At 40.5% G+C, this 20,300-nt stretch overlaps 1 protein-coding gene across 3 annotated transcripts in view; it reads right to left on the bottom strand.

Annotated features, from left to right (window-relative positions):
• The window catches only part of ITCH (itchy E3 ubiquitin protein ligase), a 104,207-nt gene that overhangs the window by 55,202 nt on the left and 28,705 nt on the right, over positions 1-20,300 (bottom strand). For 2 of the 3 annotated variants that reach the window (XM_066384043.1, XM_066384042.1), the window contains exons 4-5: positions 9,712-9,853; positions 840-964 (exon numbers count right to left, since the gene is read on the bottom strand). In XM_066384043.1, coding sequence (XP_066240140.1) covers positions 840-964; positions 9,712-9,853 — 267 coding nt within the window. The remainder of the gene's footprint in view (positions 1-839; positions 965-9,711; positions 9,854-20,300) is intronic. The other variant, XM_066384044.1, reaches the window with a different exon arrangement.

The following is a 20,300-nucleotide window of genomic DNA, read 5'->3' on the forward strand; positions in this document are numbered from 1 at the left end:
CTAATATACTTAATATTCATAATATAAAATGCTAAATAGCTTGGCCATCTCGTTTACTATATATATTCCATCCTTGTATAAAATGAGCCAGCAGGACAATCAAGATTATTATATTGACAGAAAACATATCACTTAAGAATGGATTTAATCTCATAAGTTCTAAATGAGAAATAAAATTCTTGGATGTTTTAGATAGTCAAAAAGTAGAAAATATCTATTTTAAAATCATAATATATTAATCAAAACAAGCATGTTCATGTTTCAAGTATATATATATATATTTTAGATGGTGTGGGGCAAAAGTAGGTTTACAATTTTGAGTACATGAAACAGTTTATTCTTGTATTATTATTTATCAATTGTTTTATTATTTTCCATATGAACAACTGTAAACCTACTTATGCCCTACCTTGTATAAATAAAAACCATCTCAAATGAGAAAATTTTTATTTATTTTTTATTTATTTATTTTTTTTAAAGGAAATTTTAAAAATAAACATTTAGAAAAGAAAATCTGTCAAAAAATTATATTAATATTAGTCTCTCTGAATTAGGATTATTTTTTCCTTTATCTCTGCTCTATAGTTCATAGTTTTCCATAACTGAGTATGTAGTACTTTGATAAATATCTATTTACTAAGTGAATACTGGCTTCAAAATGAATGGCCAAACCAGGTTACTCAGAATGCTTTAAATAGTTTGAGATTCTTCCACCTGTTAATATATAACCAAGTAAACTTAAAAATAAATACTGAACACAATCATTCTGTATGGCTGGCATATGAATTTCCTGTAGGAAAAAAAACTGAGCACAATTTCTATTACTTTAATATACATACGTTTCATATTGTTTGACTTTAATGTTTCGTAGATATCTAAGACAGCAGTTCCCAACAAAACATCAGATTTCAGTGTCTGGTGACTCCATACACGAAAACGTAATTTACTCACAGGGGTGACGATACTAAAAATGAAGGAAGGTGAAATAAAATTTTCATTATATCACAATGGAATGCTACATAAATTACAATTGTTTTAATGTAAAGTCCAAAATCTTACTACACCCCTTAGTTTACTGTACAACAAATACTGCCTATATTCATAATCTTATGAAAAACATCTGAATACTACAAGCTTGCATATGATCATTTTCCCTTAGGACTGAACCACAGTGGCAACTTCATCCATGCATCATCAACAAAAGCAAAACTGCTTATCATGCCACAAACTGTTAGAATACTAGTTCTATTTTGGTATAAAAATGTGAATTTATAGTCTGACTGGTGGTGGCACAGTGGATATAGTGTTGAACTGGAATGCTGAGGTCCCTGGTTTGAAACCTTGACGTTGTCAGCTTGAGTATGGGATCATCCACACAATCCCAAGGTCATTGGCTTGGGCAAGGGGTCACTGGCTCGGCTTGAGCCCCACTCCACCCTACTTCCCGCTCATCAAGGAACATAGAAGAAGCAGTCAATTAACTAAAGTAAAGCAACTATTATACAAGTTGATGCTTCTCACTTGCTCTCTCCCACCTCTCTCTCTCTCTCTCAAAGAAAGATCCTAGAGAGTTGGCTCAGCAATAGAGTGTCGGCCTGGTGTGTGGAAGTCCTGGGTTCAATTCCCAGTCAGGGTACACAGGAGAAGCAATCATCTGCTTCGCCACAGCCCCCTTTCTTCCCCTCCCACAGCTATGGCTTTAAGTGGCTCCAGGTGCTGAGGATGGTTCCATGGCCTCACCTCAGGTGCTATAATAGCTCGGTTGCTGAGCAACAGGAGAGTGGCCTGGACAGGCAAAGCATCACCTGGTAGGGGGCTTGCCAGGTGGATCCCCGTAGGTCGAGCACATGCAGGAGTCTGTCTCTGCCTCCCCAACTCTCCCTTATTTTATGTCAGGTAGTGTGCTGAGCTTGAGATTACTTAGCACCCCCATCTTCAGGTACAGAAATTGATAATCAGGTTAAGCAAACTGCCTAACATTACATAGCCAGTCAGTGGTAGACTGTAATCCAAAGTCCTATCATTAAGATTTATGTTAAAAAGTTCTTCAGTGGCCAACAGACTAATCATCAGAGTAATGTAAATTAAAACAATAATTAGGTGGCCCTGGCCGGTTGGCTCAGTGGTAGAGCATCGGCCTGGCGTGCAGGAGTCCCAGGTTCGATTCCCGGCCAGGGCACACAGAAGAAGCGCCCATCTGCTTCTCCACCCCTCCCCCTCTCCTTCCTCTCTGTCTCTCTCTTCCCCTCCTGCAGCCGAGGCTCCATTGGAGCAAAGTTGGCCTGGGTGCTGAGGATGGCTCCATGGCCTCTGCCTCAGGTGCTAGAATGGCTCTGGTCGCAACAGAGCAACGCCCCAGATGGACGGAACATCGCCCCATGGTGGGCATGCCGGGTGGATCCCGGTCGGGCGCATGCAGGAGTCTGACTGCCTCCCCATTTCCAACTTCAGAAAAATACAAAAAAAATAAAATAAAAACAATGATGAGGTATCATCTCACACCTGTAAGAAGGGCTACCATTAATAAATCAACCAACAAAATGTGTTAGCAAGGATGCAGAGAAAAGGGAACCCTCAATGTCCTTCTGGTAGAAATGTAGATTGGTGCAGCCACTGTGGACAGCAGTATGGAGTTACCTCAAAAATTTAAAAATAAAACTGCCTTATAACCCAGAGATTTCCCAAAGAAACCCGAAACACTTATTTGAAAGAATGTATGCACCCCTATGTTCACTATAGTGTTATTTAAGAGATCCAAGATCTGGAAACAGTCCAAGTGTCCATCAACAAATGAGTAGGTTAAAAAGTAGTAGTACATTTACACAATGGAATACTACTCAGCTGTAAAAAAAAAAGAAGGAAATCTTACCCTGTGTGACAGCATGGATAAAACTAGAGAGCATTATGCTCAGTTTGAAATAAGCCAGTTAGAGAAAGACAAGCACCATATGATTTCACTCATATATGGAATCTAATGAACAAAATTAACAAGCAAAGGAGAGACAGACTAATAGACATATTGAACAGGCCGACAGCTGAAGTAGGTGGAGCTGGGAGAGAGGACTGAGCAAAAAGAAAAAAAGAGAGAAAACTCATGGACACAAACAACAGTGTGGTGAATGCCAGGGGAGAGGAGGAGGAGGGGTTCAAGGATGGTATGGGGGGATAAATGGTGTCGCACACAGACTCGACTTGGGGTGGTGAACTCACAAATACAGTGTATAGATGACGTGTTGTAGAACTGGGCACCAGAAAACTATGTAATTTTATTGACTAGCATAAAAATAAATTCACTAAAAAGGAAAAAAAAGTTCCTCTGTCAGCTACATAACGATTTGAGGATTATATTATGAAACCTCAAGTTTTGTACTACTAGAAGCAAAGTGTACAGGACAACTGACAAATATATACTCATGATAAATGCCAATAACGAATATTATCTATAATAGTTTTTGCAATAAATTGTATTCAAATTATTTTATAGTTAGCAATTAGAAAAACAAACACTAGACAATCTGCCACAGTCCTATCATTCAACGCTATAAAGACAAATTTTTGGAATCTTTTAATTACTCTATACCTCATTCAGTCTAAAACATGATCAAATTTTGGGGACAAACACTGTCTTCCTTAGAAGTCCACCTATAACTGCAACCCTTCACCATACTTCCACCATCATTTTAATAGTTAACAGGTATTTTGAACAAACCAAAAAATTTTCACCATAACAATGCCTCTCACATTTTTGGTGGTGAGGAGGAGGTACAATGTATTCCTTCTCTTCAAAATTCTCAAATATTACTTTCAGGATAACATACAGTATATGGTAGGAAAACAATTCTCTATTAGTCATCTGGGAAATCATAAAGGAGATGGAATAAAGAGCTGACATTTAATTTTACTTTAATTAGAGAGAGAATAAAGTATAATGTCAAATACAGTCTTATCTAAATTATTTCAATTCAACCCTAGAGAGAAGCCTGAAAAGTCAGCTACGAAACAATGAGAGCCATGTTAAAATCACAAGCCAATCTGCTGCAAATTAAAAATTCAGGAGAACATGAACTATATGTTCCCTCAAACATCTGGGCTCCAAAACAGCACTACCATATGGGACTACAAGAAGAATTTCTTTTTTGTTAAATTCTTAACCACAAAGTAGTTCATGTTATTATCAGCATAAGAGTGTAAAAGTGGGCCCTGGCTGGTTGGCCAGTGGTAGAGCGTCGGCCTGGCGTGCAGAAGTCCCGGGTTCGATTCCCGGCCAGGAGAGGCGCCCATCTGCTTCTCCACTCCTCCCCCTCTCCTTCCTCTCTGCCTCTCTTTTCCCTCCCGCAGCTGAGGCTCCATTGGAGCAAAAGATGGCCCGGGCACTGGGGATGGCTCCTTGGCCTCTGCCCCAGGCGCTAGAGTGGCTCTGGTTGCGACAGAGCAATGCCCCCTGGTGGGCAGAGCATCGCCCCTGGTGGGCGTGCTGGGTGGATCCCAGTCGGGCGCATGTGGGAGTCTGTCTGTCTCTCCCCGTTTCCAGCTTAAGAAAAATAAAAAAAAAAAAAAAAAAAAAAAAAAAGAGTGTAAAAGTGTGTGTCTGGTAAGCATAGACAGCAGTTTGTAGAAAGTGGACAAGCACTCAGTCTACTATTCTGTTGAACATCGCTAGTCATTATGGAGGCTAAGAAGTTTTATGGATTTCATTTGATTTTTAAAATATTTTTACTCACATATTGTTTAATTTAGATTCAATCTCTAATGAGCCACTAATAAAAAAGCAAGTCTAAGAAACAATGAAATACAGATAAGGAGCATTACGATACTTTGCAAATAGGCCTCAAGATGATCTTCAGTACATTCTTGACTTTCACTCATTTGCTTTAAATCATCATGAAGTACATTAAGATGCCTCAGACCTTCAAAAATCCATGTTAAACAATAAAATAGATATATCCAATTTGTTTTGTTACTTATTAGGAATGTACACTATCCACATAAGCACGTATCATATAAAGAGCTTATTTCAAAAGTATCTCATCTGGCCACTTAAAAGTAAAACATTTTTTTAGTCAGTGGTTTATTTCTCTGAGGGAAAAAATAAATACCAAGAACTCCAAATGTTAGGTAATGAAAGTGAGTTGGGTATATCTGGTATGTGATAATTTAATTACATTTGAAATATCTTTATTATATGTGGCTTAAGTGTCTGTTTGTCGCCGATAGCTTATTGGTTGCTTGTGTAACTGTACTAGCCAATGGGGTGAAGTTGCCATGGCTGAACGCAAATTGAGCGTGTCAGGGGGAAGGTGAACATTTGTTTGCATTGGCAATCATCTGTTTTACATAAAAACTACGTCTTAACGTAATTTCTTTTAAGAATGCCTCCTAGAAAATACAGCACTGAAGAGGAGAGAAAAGGAGCTAAAGCTGCACAAAAACAGCTTTCTGGACAAAAAGAAACCACTGAGCAGAGAAAGACAAGGCTTGCTTCAGTCGCAGAGCAAATGCGTCTTTCTCGGCAAAATGAGACTGATGAGCATAGAGAAACAAGGCTTGTCTCAGATGCAAGACAAAAAAGCCTGTCTCGACAAAATGAGTCCCTTGAACAAAGGCAGGAGAGAAATGCAAAAAAAACGACAGAGTAATGCTGACCAAAAAGCAAAAAGGATTAAAACAGTTTCAAACGGAGAAACTTTAATTTTTGAGCATTCCTCTGGTGACATTAATATTAAATGTGAACACTGTCAGTCCTTAAACTTCAAGTTAGAAACTAATTGAGGCCCTGGCCGGTTGGCTCAGCGGTAGAGCGTCGGCCTGGCGTGCAGGGGACCCGGGTTCGATTCCTGGCCAGGGCACATAAGAGAAGCGCCCATTTGCTTCCCCACCCCCCCCTCCTTCCTCTCTGTCTCTCTCTTCCCCTCCTGCAGCCGAGCTCCATTGGAGCAAAGATGGCCCGGGCGCTGGGGATGGCTCCTTGGCCTCTGCCCCAGGCGCTAGAGTGGCTCTGGTCGCGGCAGAGCGACGCCCCGGAGGGGCAGAGCATCGCCCCCTGGTGGGCAGAGCATCGCCCCTGGTGGGCGTGCCGGGTGGATCCCGGTCGGGCGCATGCGGGAGTCTGTGTGACTGTCTCTCCCCATTTCCAGCTTCAGAAAAAAAAAAAAAAGAAACTAATTGATTTCACCGTGGCAAGAAAGGATTTTCTCAATGTTGCAAGTACGGATTTTCTCAATGTTGCACTGTAGTTCCATTAATTGAGAATTATCCTGGGGCACTAAGTAAAGGGGCGTCCTCACCACCTGCCCTGGGTAATTCAGTTTGAATTAGCAGACACCTTTGCACAAATCATTTTAATTACAATTTATAATATCTAGAACAGTGGTCATTTCGTATGACCGCCAAGCTTTCTAGTACTTTTATGTATATTCAGGCCCCAAACTAAATACGCTCTATAATTTTAAAATCCTTTTGTTGATAAATCATGCTTTTTCTCTTATTTTAGTAAAAAATTTAAATTAACCTATAATTTCCTTCAATGAGTATTCAATACCAACATTTGGGGCTTTATCAGTAAGTACTGAAATTGAGCTATATCCTACTTCTATGAATTCATATTAGAGAGAACATCAACACATAGATATATGCACATAGATATATATTGTAACTAAGAGCACAACATTAGAAACCAACTGATCAACAGGAAGCTAGTAAAATAAGTGATAGTCCATCCACATTAAGTACATCTTAGATCAGGAGTTGGGAACTTATGGCTCATGAGCCAGATGTGGCTCTTTTGATGGCTGCATCTGGCTCACAGACAAATCTTTAATAAAAAAAATGTTAAAAATATAAAACATTCTCATGTATTACAATCCATTCATTTCCTACCGTTCATGTTCATGGTTGCGGGTGGCTGGAGTCAATCACAGCTGTCCTCTGGGACAACACCAAATTTTTATTGGATAATGCGTAAGGTACACGGGTCATTGTGAGATCAGAAAGTAAACTTCCTTCCTTTTAATCAAGTAGTCAGCTAGCTAATTGAAGAAACCCTTTTGACAAAAAAGATGGCTAAAAGAAAAAAAGATGAGGAGTATTGTACATTTCAGCAGGAACGGACAGAGGAATTCGCCTTTGTGGAGAGAGCAGGTTCTGCAGTGTGTCTAATATGCAATGATAAAATTGCATCGATAAAACGGTCAAATATAAAGTGGCACTTCGACACACGCTATATTACATTTGCATCGAAATATCCAGCGGGGAACAGCAGGAAGAAAGCATGTCAAGAGCTACTGTGCAGAGTGCAAGCTAGTCAGCAGCAACTCCGTTTTTGGACCCAACAATGTGACTGGAATTCAGTTAGCTTGCTGGTGCTTTAGCAATTGTGAGAAATGGACAGCCATTCACAGATGGGGAGTATGCCAAAATATTCATGCTTGATGTTGCCAGTGAACTTTTTGACAACTTTTCGGATCAAGACAGGATAATCAAATGAATAAAAAACATGCCTCTGTCGGCAAGAACTGTTCACGATCATACCATCATGATGGCAAATCAAACTGAGGCAACACAAGTGAAGGACATAAATGCAGCACCATTCTTTTCTCTCGCTTTGGATGAGTCAACAGACGTAAGCCATTTATCCCAGTTTAGCGTGATTGCAAAGTATGCTGTCGGTGACACACTACGTGAGGAAAGTCTTGCTGTTCTGCCTATGAGAGAGACAACAAGAGGGGTGGGTTTATTCAAGTCTTTCACTGAGTTCGCTAAAGAAAAAATCTACAGATGGATAAACTTATTTCGGTGTGTACTGATGGTGCTCCGTGCACGGTGGGGAAAAACAGGATTTGTAGCGCTTCTTCGTGAACATAAAAAAAGACCCATCCTAAGTTTTCACTGCATCCTACATCAGGAGTCGCTTTGTGCTCAGATGTGTGGCGAGCAGCCTGGTGAGGTGATGTCGCTGGTCATTCGGGTGGTCAACTTTATTATTGCCCAAGCTTAATTGATCGCCAGTTTAAAACACTGCTGGATGAAGTTGGGAAGAATTATCCTGGTCTGCTTCTGCACAGCAGTGTGCGTTGGTTGTCAAGAGGGAAGGTGCTCAGCCGTTTCGTGGCTTGTCTGAGCAAAATCCGGACTTTTCTTGAAATGAAAAACGTCCAGCTTCCTGAGTTAGCTAACACTAAGTGGCTCCTGAAGTTCTACTATCTCGTGGACATGACTGAACATCTGAACCAGCTCAATGTAAAAATGAAAGGCGTTGGAAATACAGTCTTATCCCTTCAACAAGCAGTGTTTGCATTTGAAAAACAAGCTGGAACTCTTCAATGCTGACACTGAAACAGGTCGTTTACTACACTTTGAAAAACTGGGAGAGTTTAAAGATGCATGCACATCAAGTGACCCTGCTCAACATCTTGATCTCCAGCAGCTAGCGGGCTTCACATCTAATCTGCAGTCATTCAAAGCGCGCTTTGGAGAATTTCGTGAGTGCACTCGTCTTTTTAAGTTCATCACTCATCCACACGAGTGTGCAGTGGACAGCGCCGACCTGAGTTACATCCCCGGTGTCTCTGTTAGAGATTTTGAGCTACAAGCTGCTGACCTGAAGGCCTCAGACATGTGGGTGAATAAGTTCAAGTCACTGAATGAAGATTTGAAAAGACCTGCACGATAGCAAGCAGAGCTGGCGAGCAAACACAAGTGGGGAGAAGTGAAAAAACTTCAACCCACCGGACCAGCTGATTGTCAAAACTTGGAACGCGCTTCCTGTCCCATACCACACACTGCAGCGTGTGAGTATTGCTGTACTGACGTTTGGCTCTACGTATGCATGTGAGCAGTCTTTCTCACATCTAAAGAACGTTAAGACCAACCTAAGATCACGTTTAATGGATGGAAGTCTCAATGCCTGCATGAAGCTTAACCTCACCACATATCAATCAGACTACAAAGCCATCAGCAAAACCATGCAGCACCAGAAGTCACATTAATGGTAAGAAGTACTTTATTCATCACTGGTTAGCAACAGCATAACAACGTTATTAAAAAGAATTCAGAGACTTATTGTACTTTAAAAGTGTTGGTCTTACATAAAATGCACACATTTACTTGTATTTAGTGTTAAACATATTGTATGGCTCTCATGGAATTACATTTTAAAATATGTGGCATTCATGGCTCTCTCAGCCAAAAAGGTTCCCGGCCCCTGTCCTAGATATACTCAGCTAGAAAAATAACCATGTATGTATGCTAGCATAAAAACAGTTGTAGATTATATAGTATAATTTTTTTAAAGGAAAAATCCCTGTGTAGGTTCTGTGTGGGCACTGTAATAGATTTAAAAAGAAACTTAAAATTAAATTAAAAAATAAAGTGAGCTACGAATAGCCCTGTATTTCAACCCTAAGTCAAGGAAAGAGCTGCTAAGAGTGGCCCACGACAATGGGCTCTTCCAGCTGCTGTTCAGGGGCAACAGTGATACCATCATCAACTAAACTACAGAAAATAAAGAAAAGGAAAACATAGAAAAACATAGAAATACAGAACTATCTAAAGCGAAACAAAAAGGAGACTAGAGGAAGGAATTCTAGAACGAGGAAGAAAGAAAAAGAGAGAGAGGGAAGAAGCAAAGAGAACAAGTGAGAAACTTTTAAAAGCTGCATTGCTGCTCAGCCACTAAACAGACTATTCTGTAGTTTAAAATACTTTCAAACCTACACTGTAAGGGGTTGCTTCCATTTGGGGCTGTTCGTATTGTTACATTTTTCTGTCTTCTTTGACTGTCCATCTACTGTGACTTCCACATAAGGACTTGGTCCAAACCAATTCTTTTTATTTTCTTTAAGTTTTGCTGAAATGACTAAAAAAAAAGAAAAAATGTTTCAATATTTGAGATGTTAATTCATCTTCAAATCACTTTAATTTCATAAAGGTTATACAAAACATTATTCATTTTACTCAGAGAAGCAGGTTTACTCTAAAATATTTACCAATTTTATTTGCTCTTGACCTTTGTTTCCTCCTATCCTAGTAAATAAAGAAATTAGGACTGCCCCACACCATCCACCCAAATTCCAGTCGGTATCATCGGTGTAACAGCCCACTATCAGTATCAATTGTCCCAGAAATCCAAGGTCAATTAAAAAGTACACTGAGGCCCTGGCCAGGTAGCTCAGTTGGTTAGTGTCATCCCAATACACCAAGGTTACAAATTTGATCGACAAACGTTTCTCTCTCTCTCCTCTCAGCCCCCCTCAAGTCAATGCCTACTATGTATCAGATATCGCTCTAAACTGTGGATAGAACAGTATAGAGAAGGCACTAGCTCTCAAGGAGATAAGATCCTTGTTAGAGAAAAGTTCTTGTGATAAAAAAAAAAAAAAAGCTAAAGTGGCACAATTACTAGGTAGTAAGGAAGGCCTCTGAGGAAGTACCTTTAAGCAACCATCTAAATGACAAGAAGCTAGTCATATGACGATTGGGGCTGGGGACAGACAGGCCTGGCATATCTGAGGGAAAGTGCAAGAACCAGAGAAGACTGGTAAATGAGGTGAGATCATGTTTAGTGTCGAAAGCCAAGATAAAGAATTTGGATTTTATTCTAAGCATGCTGGAAAGCCACTGAAGGAAGACTTATAAACCAAGATTACTTTCCAGATTAACATTCAAACATCACGCTTGCTATGGGAAAAATATGTTGAAAGGGAAACAGAAGTAGGGGTTAAGAGGCTGAAAGCCATCTAATCAAGAAACTGACTGATGGTTTAGACTAGCATAGTGAACATGGATAAGGGGAAGAATATTATTTTCTAAAGAGAACCAACAGGACTGCATGAGGAAGTGAGGAAAAGACACAGCAATATATATATACATAGCATCTAATATATCTCATATCTTAGCATGAGCTTCCTACATTGTGCATCTTGAGACACTGACTACTTAGCTTTCACCCTTGAGTTAGTCACTTTTGCCATAAAACAGCCTTGTCCAAGTCCCTTGGAAGGCATATACAACAAAGAGATCCCACTCCAGCAGAGCACATGGTTTCCACATGTGATAACTCACTGTTTCCCTATAAATGAGGTGATCACAGCCAAGGAAATACTCAACCACCTAAATATCCACTCCAGCAGAAGAGCTCAGAGAATGCCACTGCCCATCCAAGTTAAGGGACCGTAGGAGTTGCCAGAGGAGTTTGTGTATTGGAAGTATATAGCAGAAGTTCTATATCCAAATCAGACGGTCTGGGCATCCTAGCAGGCACCGTTCCAGGTGGCTGCCATGGATCTCCCGACTTCACAGAGATCAAGCAATTCTGTCCTTTTGCGCTCCTGTGCCTTTTTGGCAGCATTTAAGCCAGCTGAAGACTTACTATTCTAACAATGTATGCACATTCTTTTATTTTTTAAATTAATTTTAGCAAGAGGAGAGAGAGAAAGAGGGAAGAGCAGGAAGCATCAATTCATACTGTTTCCCATATGTGCCTCGACTGGGCAAGTCCAGGGTTTCGAACCAGCAATCTCCGCATTCCAGGTTGACACCCTATTCACTGTGCCACCACAAGCCAGGCAATGTATGCACATTCTATAAATTACAGCTAAAATCACAACTCTCCCTCTATAAAAAGGAGAGCTATGAGAGATAATGCTAGAAGTAGGCAATAAGGAGCCATGGAGGGCATTTAAGTAAGAGTGCTATTCAAAATTTACTGGGTGCCCAAAATATATTAGGTATTGTATATGGCACTGAAAAAACAGATGATCAGATTAACATCCAAACATCACGCTTGCTATGGGAAAAATATGTTGAAAGGGAAACAGAAGTAGGGGTTAAGAGGCTGGAAGCCATCTAATCAAGAAATTGACTGATGGTTTAGACTAGCATAGTGAACATGGATAAGGGGAAGAATATTATTTTCTAAAGAGAACCAATAGGACTGCATGAGGAAGTGAGGAAAAGACACAGCAAGAATAACTCCCAGGTTCCTGGAATGAATAGCTGGATGAAAGATGGTATCATTTAATAAGATGGAAAAGAACAAGTTTGAGGAGGGTGGCATGGGCAGGAAATCAAGTTTTATAATGAATGTATAAAATTTGAGATTCTTGTGAGGTATCTAAGTGAAAACATTAAGTAAGAAGTGTTTTTCAGAACAGAGTACATTCAAGTGGGGACCAGACCTACCCCTGATTAATGTGTACTACACAGCTCTAACACTTAACACAGAGCCCAATTTTTTTTTTTTTTCCAGAGACAGAGTCAGAGAGAGGGATAGATAGGGACAGACAGACAGGAATGGAGAGAGATGAGAAGCATCAATCATCAGTTTTTCGTTGGACACCTTAGTTGTTCATTGATTGCTTTCTCATATGTGCCTTGACCGTGGGCCTTCAGCAGACTGAGTAACCCCTTGCTCAAGCCAGCAACCTTGGCTTGCTTAAACCAAATGAGCCTGCGCTCAAGCTGGCGACCTTGGGGTCTCGAACCTGGGTCTTCCGCATCCCAGTCCAATGCTCTATGCACTGCGCCACCACCTGGTCAGGCAACACAGAGCCCAATTAAATCACAGCATTGCCACAGAAAAACATAAAATCCTCATTTTTAATTTATTTCTGGTCTCAGAAAAATGGGAAACAAGCCAAACAATTATGCATAAACTCATTATATTTCTGGGGTTCTTGCAGTCCTCTGAAACTGATTAAACCTAGAACAAAGAGTAATTACAGGCCTGTCAGGAAGGAAATACTCTGCCTTCAGTAGCTTTTTAGGGTTCAAATTTTTTTTTTTTTTTTTGGTATTTTTCTGAAGCTGGAAACGGGGAGAGACAGTCAGACAGACTCCCACATGCACCCAACCGGGATCCACCCGGCACGCCCACCAGGGGGCAACGCTCTGCCCACCAGGGGACAATGCTCTGCCCCTCTGGGGCGTCACTCTGAGCCACTCTAGCGCCTGGGGCAGAGGCCAAGGAGCCATCCCCAGCGCCCAGGCCATCTTTGCTCCAATGGAGCTTCAGCTGTGGGAGGGGAAGAGAGAGACAGAGAGGAAGGAGAGGGGGAGGGGTGGAGAAGCAGATGGGCGCTTCTCCTGTGTGCCCTAGCCGGGAATCGAACCCGGGACTTCTGTACGCCAGGCCGACGCTCTACCACTGAGCCAACCAGCCAGGGCAGGGTTCAAATTTTTGAAAGCTATTTTGCCACATAATGCTACGCAACACCAAAAATTGTTTCAGGAAACATTAAATGGGGAAATAAAAGAGGTAAGTGAAACTAACACCAACTATTAAGTGTTTACTGTGTGTCTGATGCTTAAATATTGTCATTTCAACACTCGTAACTATTCTGAGGTAGCTATTATCATCTTAATTTTTATACATAAAAAGCTCAACAAAGTTTAAAAGTGTGCCTAAAGGTCACTGTAAAGCTGCCTAGACAGAGAAAATTATTTTTTTTCAGAAACAGAGAGAGAGAGTCAGAGAGAGGGGATAAACAGGGAGAGAGAGACAGGAATAGAGAGATGAGAAGCATCGATCATCAGTTTTTCATTGTGACATCTTAGTTGTTCATTGATTGCTTTCTCATATGTGCCTTGACCGCAGGCCTTCAGCAGACCGAATAACCCCTTGCTCGAGCCAGCGACCTTGGGCTCTCTCTAGCTGGTGAGCTTTTGCTCAAACCGGATGAGCCCGCGCTCAAGCTGGCGACCTCGGGGTCTCGAACCTGGGTCTTCCGCATCCCAGTCCGACGCTCTATCCACTGCGCCACCACCTGGTCAGGCGACAGGAGAAATTATTTAAATGTTCAAATTCCAAAGTTCAGATTGCATAAAACTTCTGTTATAGTCTTACTATTATAAAACACATCAATGTACTACCTTCCTGAAATTTAAATTCCCATAGTGAATTAACAGGATAAAAGAACAGTAAATTGCCTGACCAGGTGGTGGCACAGTGGATAGAGCGTCGGACTGGGATGCGGAAGGACCCAGGTTCGAGACCCCGAGGTCGCCAGCTTGAGCGCGGGCTCATCTGGCTTGAGCAAAAAAAACCAAAAACAACTCACCAGCTTGGACCCAAGGTCGCTGGCTTGAGCAAGGGGTTACTCGGTCTGCTGTAGCCCCACAGTCAAGGCACATATGAGAAAGTAATCAATGAACAACTAAGGTGACGCAATGCGCAATGAAAAACTAATGATTGATGCTTCTCATTTCTCCATTTCTGTCTGTCTGTCACTGTGTATGCCTCTCTCTGTCTCTGTCTTGTAAAATAAATAAATAAAAATTAAAAAAAAAAAAAAGAAAGAAAGAACAGTAAATTATAAACTGGAAGAAAAGGAACCAGAAAAAACTCCGTGTCATCTGTCACATGGGCTCTGGAAAGACTGTCTGGTTTTTATTCTCATTTCTGTAATCCAACCAGCCCCTCACAGATTCTAGGATTATCTTCCTAAAACAGATGTGATCTTGTCCATACTTTTCAGTGATTCTCTAATGTCTGCAAAAAAAAGTGTAAGCTCTCCTGGGGCATTCTACAGTGTTCACACTGTGCTGCTCCGGCCTCCTACACCCGATCCCACCCAGCGCCCTGGTATTCTAACCACCAATAGCCGTTGGCTGTCCCTCACAAGGGCCATGCACTTTCATGCCGCTATGTGCTACTCTCTCCCTTTTCCACCCAATAAAATCATACTTCTTGAGGCGCAAATGCCCCCTTCTCTTTGCTGAATGCTTCTTTAAACCTAAGAAGTTAATTGTTCCTGCCTTTGTGCTTCCATAGCATTTTCATATTTATGAATGCCTCCTACAGCTTTTCAGTCTTAACTTTTTAGTAAGTTTATTAGTTTATACTTGTTCAATTTAATTGGTAATAACCTTCATGGTAAGGATGTAACCAGTCTTTATAACACTTGTAGCTCTTAGTGACTTAAAGCTAAGAAACATTTAATGCACTTGTGAACCAAATGATTCATCACCAAAAACAAGTTTCTCTGCTTTATAGTGCCTCTCTCTCTCTCTCTCTCTCTCTCTCTCGCACACACTATACATCTCCTGCATATACATAGTGCTGTGGTACGTACATACTATGTGCTTCTGAACCTTCTGTTCTGAAGGTCAATGCTTTGACTGGATTTCAGTTCTTCATCTTACCTCTCCAGTACAAAATAAAAACTTTGATAATTTAAATATAAAGGAAACAAAAGTGACTCCTTAACTTATCCAACCTATTTGGGGAACCAGGAGGCCATAGTGAACAAGGTAAAATAAATTAAGGGCACTGAGAGCAGAAAAACTAGCCATATTGATGAGCTGATAAGAGATAAAACCAGTAATGCAAGGACTACCTCTGTGGTCAGAAGTCATGACAGGCGTCCTTGGCAGAATTACATCTTGGCTACGCAGAATTGCATATATACTCCTTACTTTAAATTTTAAATATGAAAGACCAAGCAATCAGAGCTAAATATATGGTATTCTAGTAAATTTGGAAAAATATAGTAATATTTAATTCTATTAGCAATAACTAAAATCAAGATGGATGCCTGACCTGTGGTGGTACAGTGGAAAAGGCCACAACCAAGAGTGTTGAGGTTGCTGGTTCGAAGCCCGGGCTTGCCTGGTCAAGGCACATATGAAGAGCAACTATGAGTTGATGCTTCCCTCTCCTCCTATCTCTCTCTAATAACAAAAAAATTATTTAAAAAAAAAGATGGTTTCTCTTCCTCAAATGATGGGTTTTGAGTTAAGACTGAGACTAAGAAATTTCTAAAAAATACCAAAGTAATTATTTTGCCAACATAGTAAATGTTAGCATATAGCAAACATTAAATAAAAAACAGACAAATTCAGTATAGCTGAGGTTATATATAGAACATAATTAAACAGGAAATGACTAAAGACAGAAAAGGATGTAAGAAAAGTCTTACATCCAAACTAAGGGACCTATGCAACAGGATTAGAGAAAAAGAGTAGATGATTCAGAAAATACAAAAGTAAAAATCAGCAGAATATAATGATAGACAGGGATGTGAAGGGTAATGAGGCCATGGCTGGTTGGCACAGTGGTAAAGCATCAGCCTTGCCTGACCTGTGGTGGTGCAGTGGGTAAAGCGTCGACTTGGAAATACTGAGGTTGCCGGTTCAAAATCCTGGGCTTGCCTGGTCAAGGCACATATGGGAGTTGATGCTTCCAGCTCCTCCCCCCTTCTCCCTCTCTGTCTCTCTCTCTCCCTCTCTCTCCTCTCTAAAAATGAATAAATAAAATAAATAAATAAATAAAATAAAAATAAAAATAAAGCATCAGCCTGGTGTGTGGATGTCCTGGGTTCGATTCCTGGTCAAGGAACCCAGGAGAAGCGACCATCTGTTTCTCTACCCCACCCATCCCCTTCTCTTTCACTCCCTCTTCCCCTCCCACAGCCAAGGCTCGATTGGTTCAAGCACATCACCCAGGGCACTGAGGATGGCCTCTGCCTCAGGCACTAAAAATAGCTCAGTTGGAGCATGGCCCCAGATGGGCAGAGCATGGACACCAGACAAGGGTTGCCAGGTGGAATCCTGGTGAGGGCACATGTGGGAGTCTGTCTCTCTAATGCTCTCCTCTCACTTGGCAAAGGAGAAAAAAAAGATTAATGGGCAAACGTAAAAAAAAAAAATTTAAATATGTGATCCACCAGGTGGCTTCTTTTTTTTTTAAACTTTTATTTATTGATTTTAGTGAGAGAAGAAGGGAGAGACAGGAACATGAAGCTGTTCTTGTATGTGCCCTGACCAGTGTTCAAACTGGCAACATCTGCACTTCAGGAATATGCTCTAACCAGCTATCTATCTGCACAGTACCACCAGTTAGCTTCTTAATAACAATGTTTACACTTCCATTCTGCCATAAATTAAACTTTTATAATAAATATCAATGGTCTTTCACAAAGCAGTACCATTCTTACCAGTTATTCTGGCTCCTTTTAAATAATAAAAAAAGAAAATGTAAATAACAACATTAAGAAAGACCATGTAAAATAAGCAACGAATCTTATGAAAGATTTAGATTGCTGTTAAGATATTAAATTAGGCCTGACCTGTGGTGGTGCAATGGATAAAGCGTCGACCTGAAAATGCTGAGATCGCCGGTTCAAAACCCTGGGCTTGCCTGGTCAAGGCACATATGGGAGTTGATGCTTCCTGCTCCTCCCCCCTTCTCTCTCTCTCTGTCTCTCTCTCCTCTCTCTCTATCTCTCTGTCTCTCTCTCCTCTCTAAAAAAAAAAAATGAATAAAATAAATTTAAAAAAATAAAAATAAAAAGATTAAAAAAACATAGAAAAAGATAGAAAACTTAAGACACCTATTTAAAAAAAAAAAAAAAGATATTAAATTAGCCTGACCAGGCGGTGGCGCAGTGGATAGAAAGTCGGACTGGGATGCAGAGGACCCACGTTTGAGACCCCGAGGTCGCCAGCTTGAGCGTGGGCTCATCTGGTTTGAGCAAAGCTCACCAGCTTGGACCCAAGGTCGCTGACTCGAGCAAGGGGTTACTCGGTCTGCTGAAGGCCCACGGTCAAGGCACATATGAGAAAGCAATCAATGAACAACTAAGATGTCGCAATGAAAAACTGATGATTGATGCTTCTCATCTCTCTTCGTTCCTGTCTGTCCCTATCTATCCCTCTCTCTCTCTCTCTGTCTCTGTAAAAAATAAAAATTAAAAAAAAAAATTTTTAAAAACCAATTAAAAAAGTTTTTTTAAAGATATTAGATTAGATATGAGTATTCCTAGATGAAGAAAGAAATAAGGAATTAGGGGAAAGAGAATATACCATTCTGTACTTAAACAATGTTTTGTAGTTTTCAAATTTATATACCCTGTCTTCCAACAACCATGTGTCAAAGATATTAATAGCTTCAGTTCACAAATAAGAAAACTAAGGTTCAAAGATATTAGTGACCTGCTCAAGGTTATATTAAGTATCAAAAAATCCAGGAACATTAACTCCCTTGAAGATGAGAACTGTCAATCCATACAGATTTGTTTAAAACTGGAAGTGGGGGATAGATGACCTCCCCAAGAGTTTCCCTGCAGAAGTTTTAATGGCACATTAATCAAAACATTGAAAGTATTTATGATTTCCTATTATAACTTTTCATATATCTGACAAATCATACAAGTAAGCTAGCTAATGACCAAAAGAAGGATCAATACAGGTATGTTTAATACCAAAATAAATTATAAAAGATCATTTAAATACCAGTGGAAGTTCCCAAAGGGACTACCTCATGAACTGCCTTGATCTATGCAGAAGAGTAGCACAGAAGACAATCTTCGGCCTGACCTGTGGTAGCTTAGTGGATCAAGAGTCGACCTAGAACCCTGAGGTCGCCAGTTTGAAACCCTGGGCACATATGGGAACTGATGCTTCCTTCTCCTCCCCCCCTTCTCTCTCTTCCTGTTTCTGTCTCTCTCTCTCCTTTCTCTCTAAAAGTGAATTAAAAAAAAAAAAGACAACTTTTCCTATTCAACTTAAATTTGAACAGCTAAATGACTATTCAGGCTATGTCTATAAATTAGTTAGATTCAAATTATAGAAGGTATTGCTAATGAACTGGTACTATATATTTTTATTTTACATAAACGTTAAAAAGGAAAGGTGAGGCTGCCTGTCATTTGATATTCCTATAAGTACTTCAGGAAAATTAAAACTCAAGTTTCTCTAAATAATCCATTTATCAACAGCACTATGAATTATTCTTTTAACCTGTATTTTGCTACAATTTATAATACATGCCATTGCTCTGAAATTAAATGTTCCACTTGCCTTTCCTTAATCTGGTAAGGGAGATAAATTAGCAAATATATACTGTAAACAAATATACTGCTTACAATAATTAGGGGATATTTTCAAAATGAATATGAAACAATAAAATATCCCCTAATTTTTGTGAGCAGTATAGTTAACAGGAATATATGTATGTGTATATGTATGATAGTTAATAAAATAAATTTCATCAGAACTAGAATAGAATTTACCTTTGACCTGAAATTCTATGTCTTGTGCATCAACTTTATAAAAACTCAAATCCAATTGATTGTTCTCTGTTAAAAACTCTGATCACTTCCCATCTCCCTTAGAAATGCTATTTTTTATAGCCCTGACACACCTGAAGGAGCTGACCCGCTTCCATTAATTCTCATGGAGCCTGACCAGGCAGTGGCGCAGTGGATAGAGCGTCAGACTGGGATGCTGAGGACCCAGGTTTGAGACCTCGAGGTCCCTAGCTTGAGCGTGGGCTTATATGGTTTGAGCAAAAAGCTCACCAGTTTGGACCCAAGGTTGCTGGCCCCAGCAAGGGGTTACTCGGTCTGCTGAAGGCCCGCGGTCAAGGCACATATGAGAAAGCAATCAATGAACAATAAGGTGTCACAGTACACAATGAGAAACTGATGATTGACTGCTTCTCATCTCTCCGTTCCTGTCTGTCTGTCCCTGTCTATCCCTCTCTCTGATTCTGTCTCTGTAAAAAAAAAAAAAAAAAAAAAATTCTCATGGCTCCCCGTCTGCACCAGTAGCTTTTGGGGCATGAAGGGAAGTCTTGCACATCTTCTTCCTTCATGCCTCCTTCTCATGTTCTCTCCTGAAAGGACCCTTTTTCACCTCTCTACATTTAAACAGTAGCAATGCTTCAAGCACCCCGTCTTTTCCCAGCAATTTCCAGCCAAATATTTTCCTAACCAAACTAATCTCTTCTTGCCATTACCATATACCAGGGCATTTACTTTTTTTTTTTTTTTTTGGTATTTTTCTGAAGTGAGAAGCAGGGAGGCAGTCAGGCAGACTCCCGCATGCACCCAACCAGGATCCACCTGGCATGCCCACCAGGGGGCGATGCTCTACCCATCTAGGCCACTGCTCTGTTGCAACTGAAGCCATTCTAGCACCTGAGGCGGAGGCCATGGAGCCATCCTCAGCTCCGGGGACAACTTTGCTCCAATGGAGCCTTGGCTGCAGGAGGGGAAGAGAGATAGAAAGTAGAGGGGAAAGAGTGGAGAAGCAGATGGGTGCTTCTCTCGTGCGCCTTGCCTGGGAATTGAAGCTGGGACTTCTACATGCCGGGCCAATGCTCTACTGCTAAGCTAGCTGGCAAAGGCCCCAGGGTATTTACTTTCTTCACCTACATATTTATGCCTTCTTCAATTCAAGAAAGATGCTTAAGCAGCTTACAATAAAAACAATTACTATAACTGTAAAATACAATGTCATTAAGGAAATTTGTGAAAAAAATAAAAAAATCCACACAAAAAACTTAGCTCTGTGGTTCCTAG

Source organism: Saccopteryx leptura, chromosome 5 (assembly GCF_036850995.1).
Source record: "Saccopteryx leptura isolate mSacLep1 chromosome 5, mSacLep1_pri_phased_curated, whole genome shotgun sequence".
NCBI classification, from domain to species: Eukaryota; Metazoa; Chordata; class Mammalia; order Chiroptera; family Emballonuridae; genus Saccopteryx; species Saccopteryx leptura.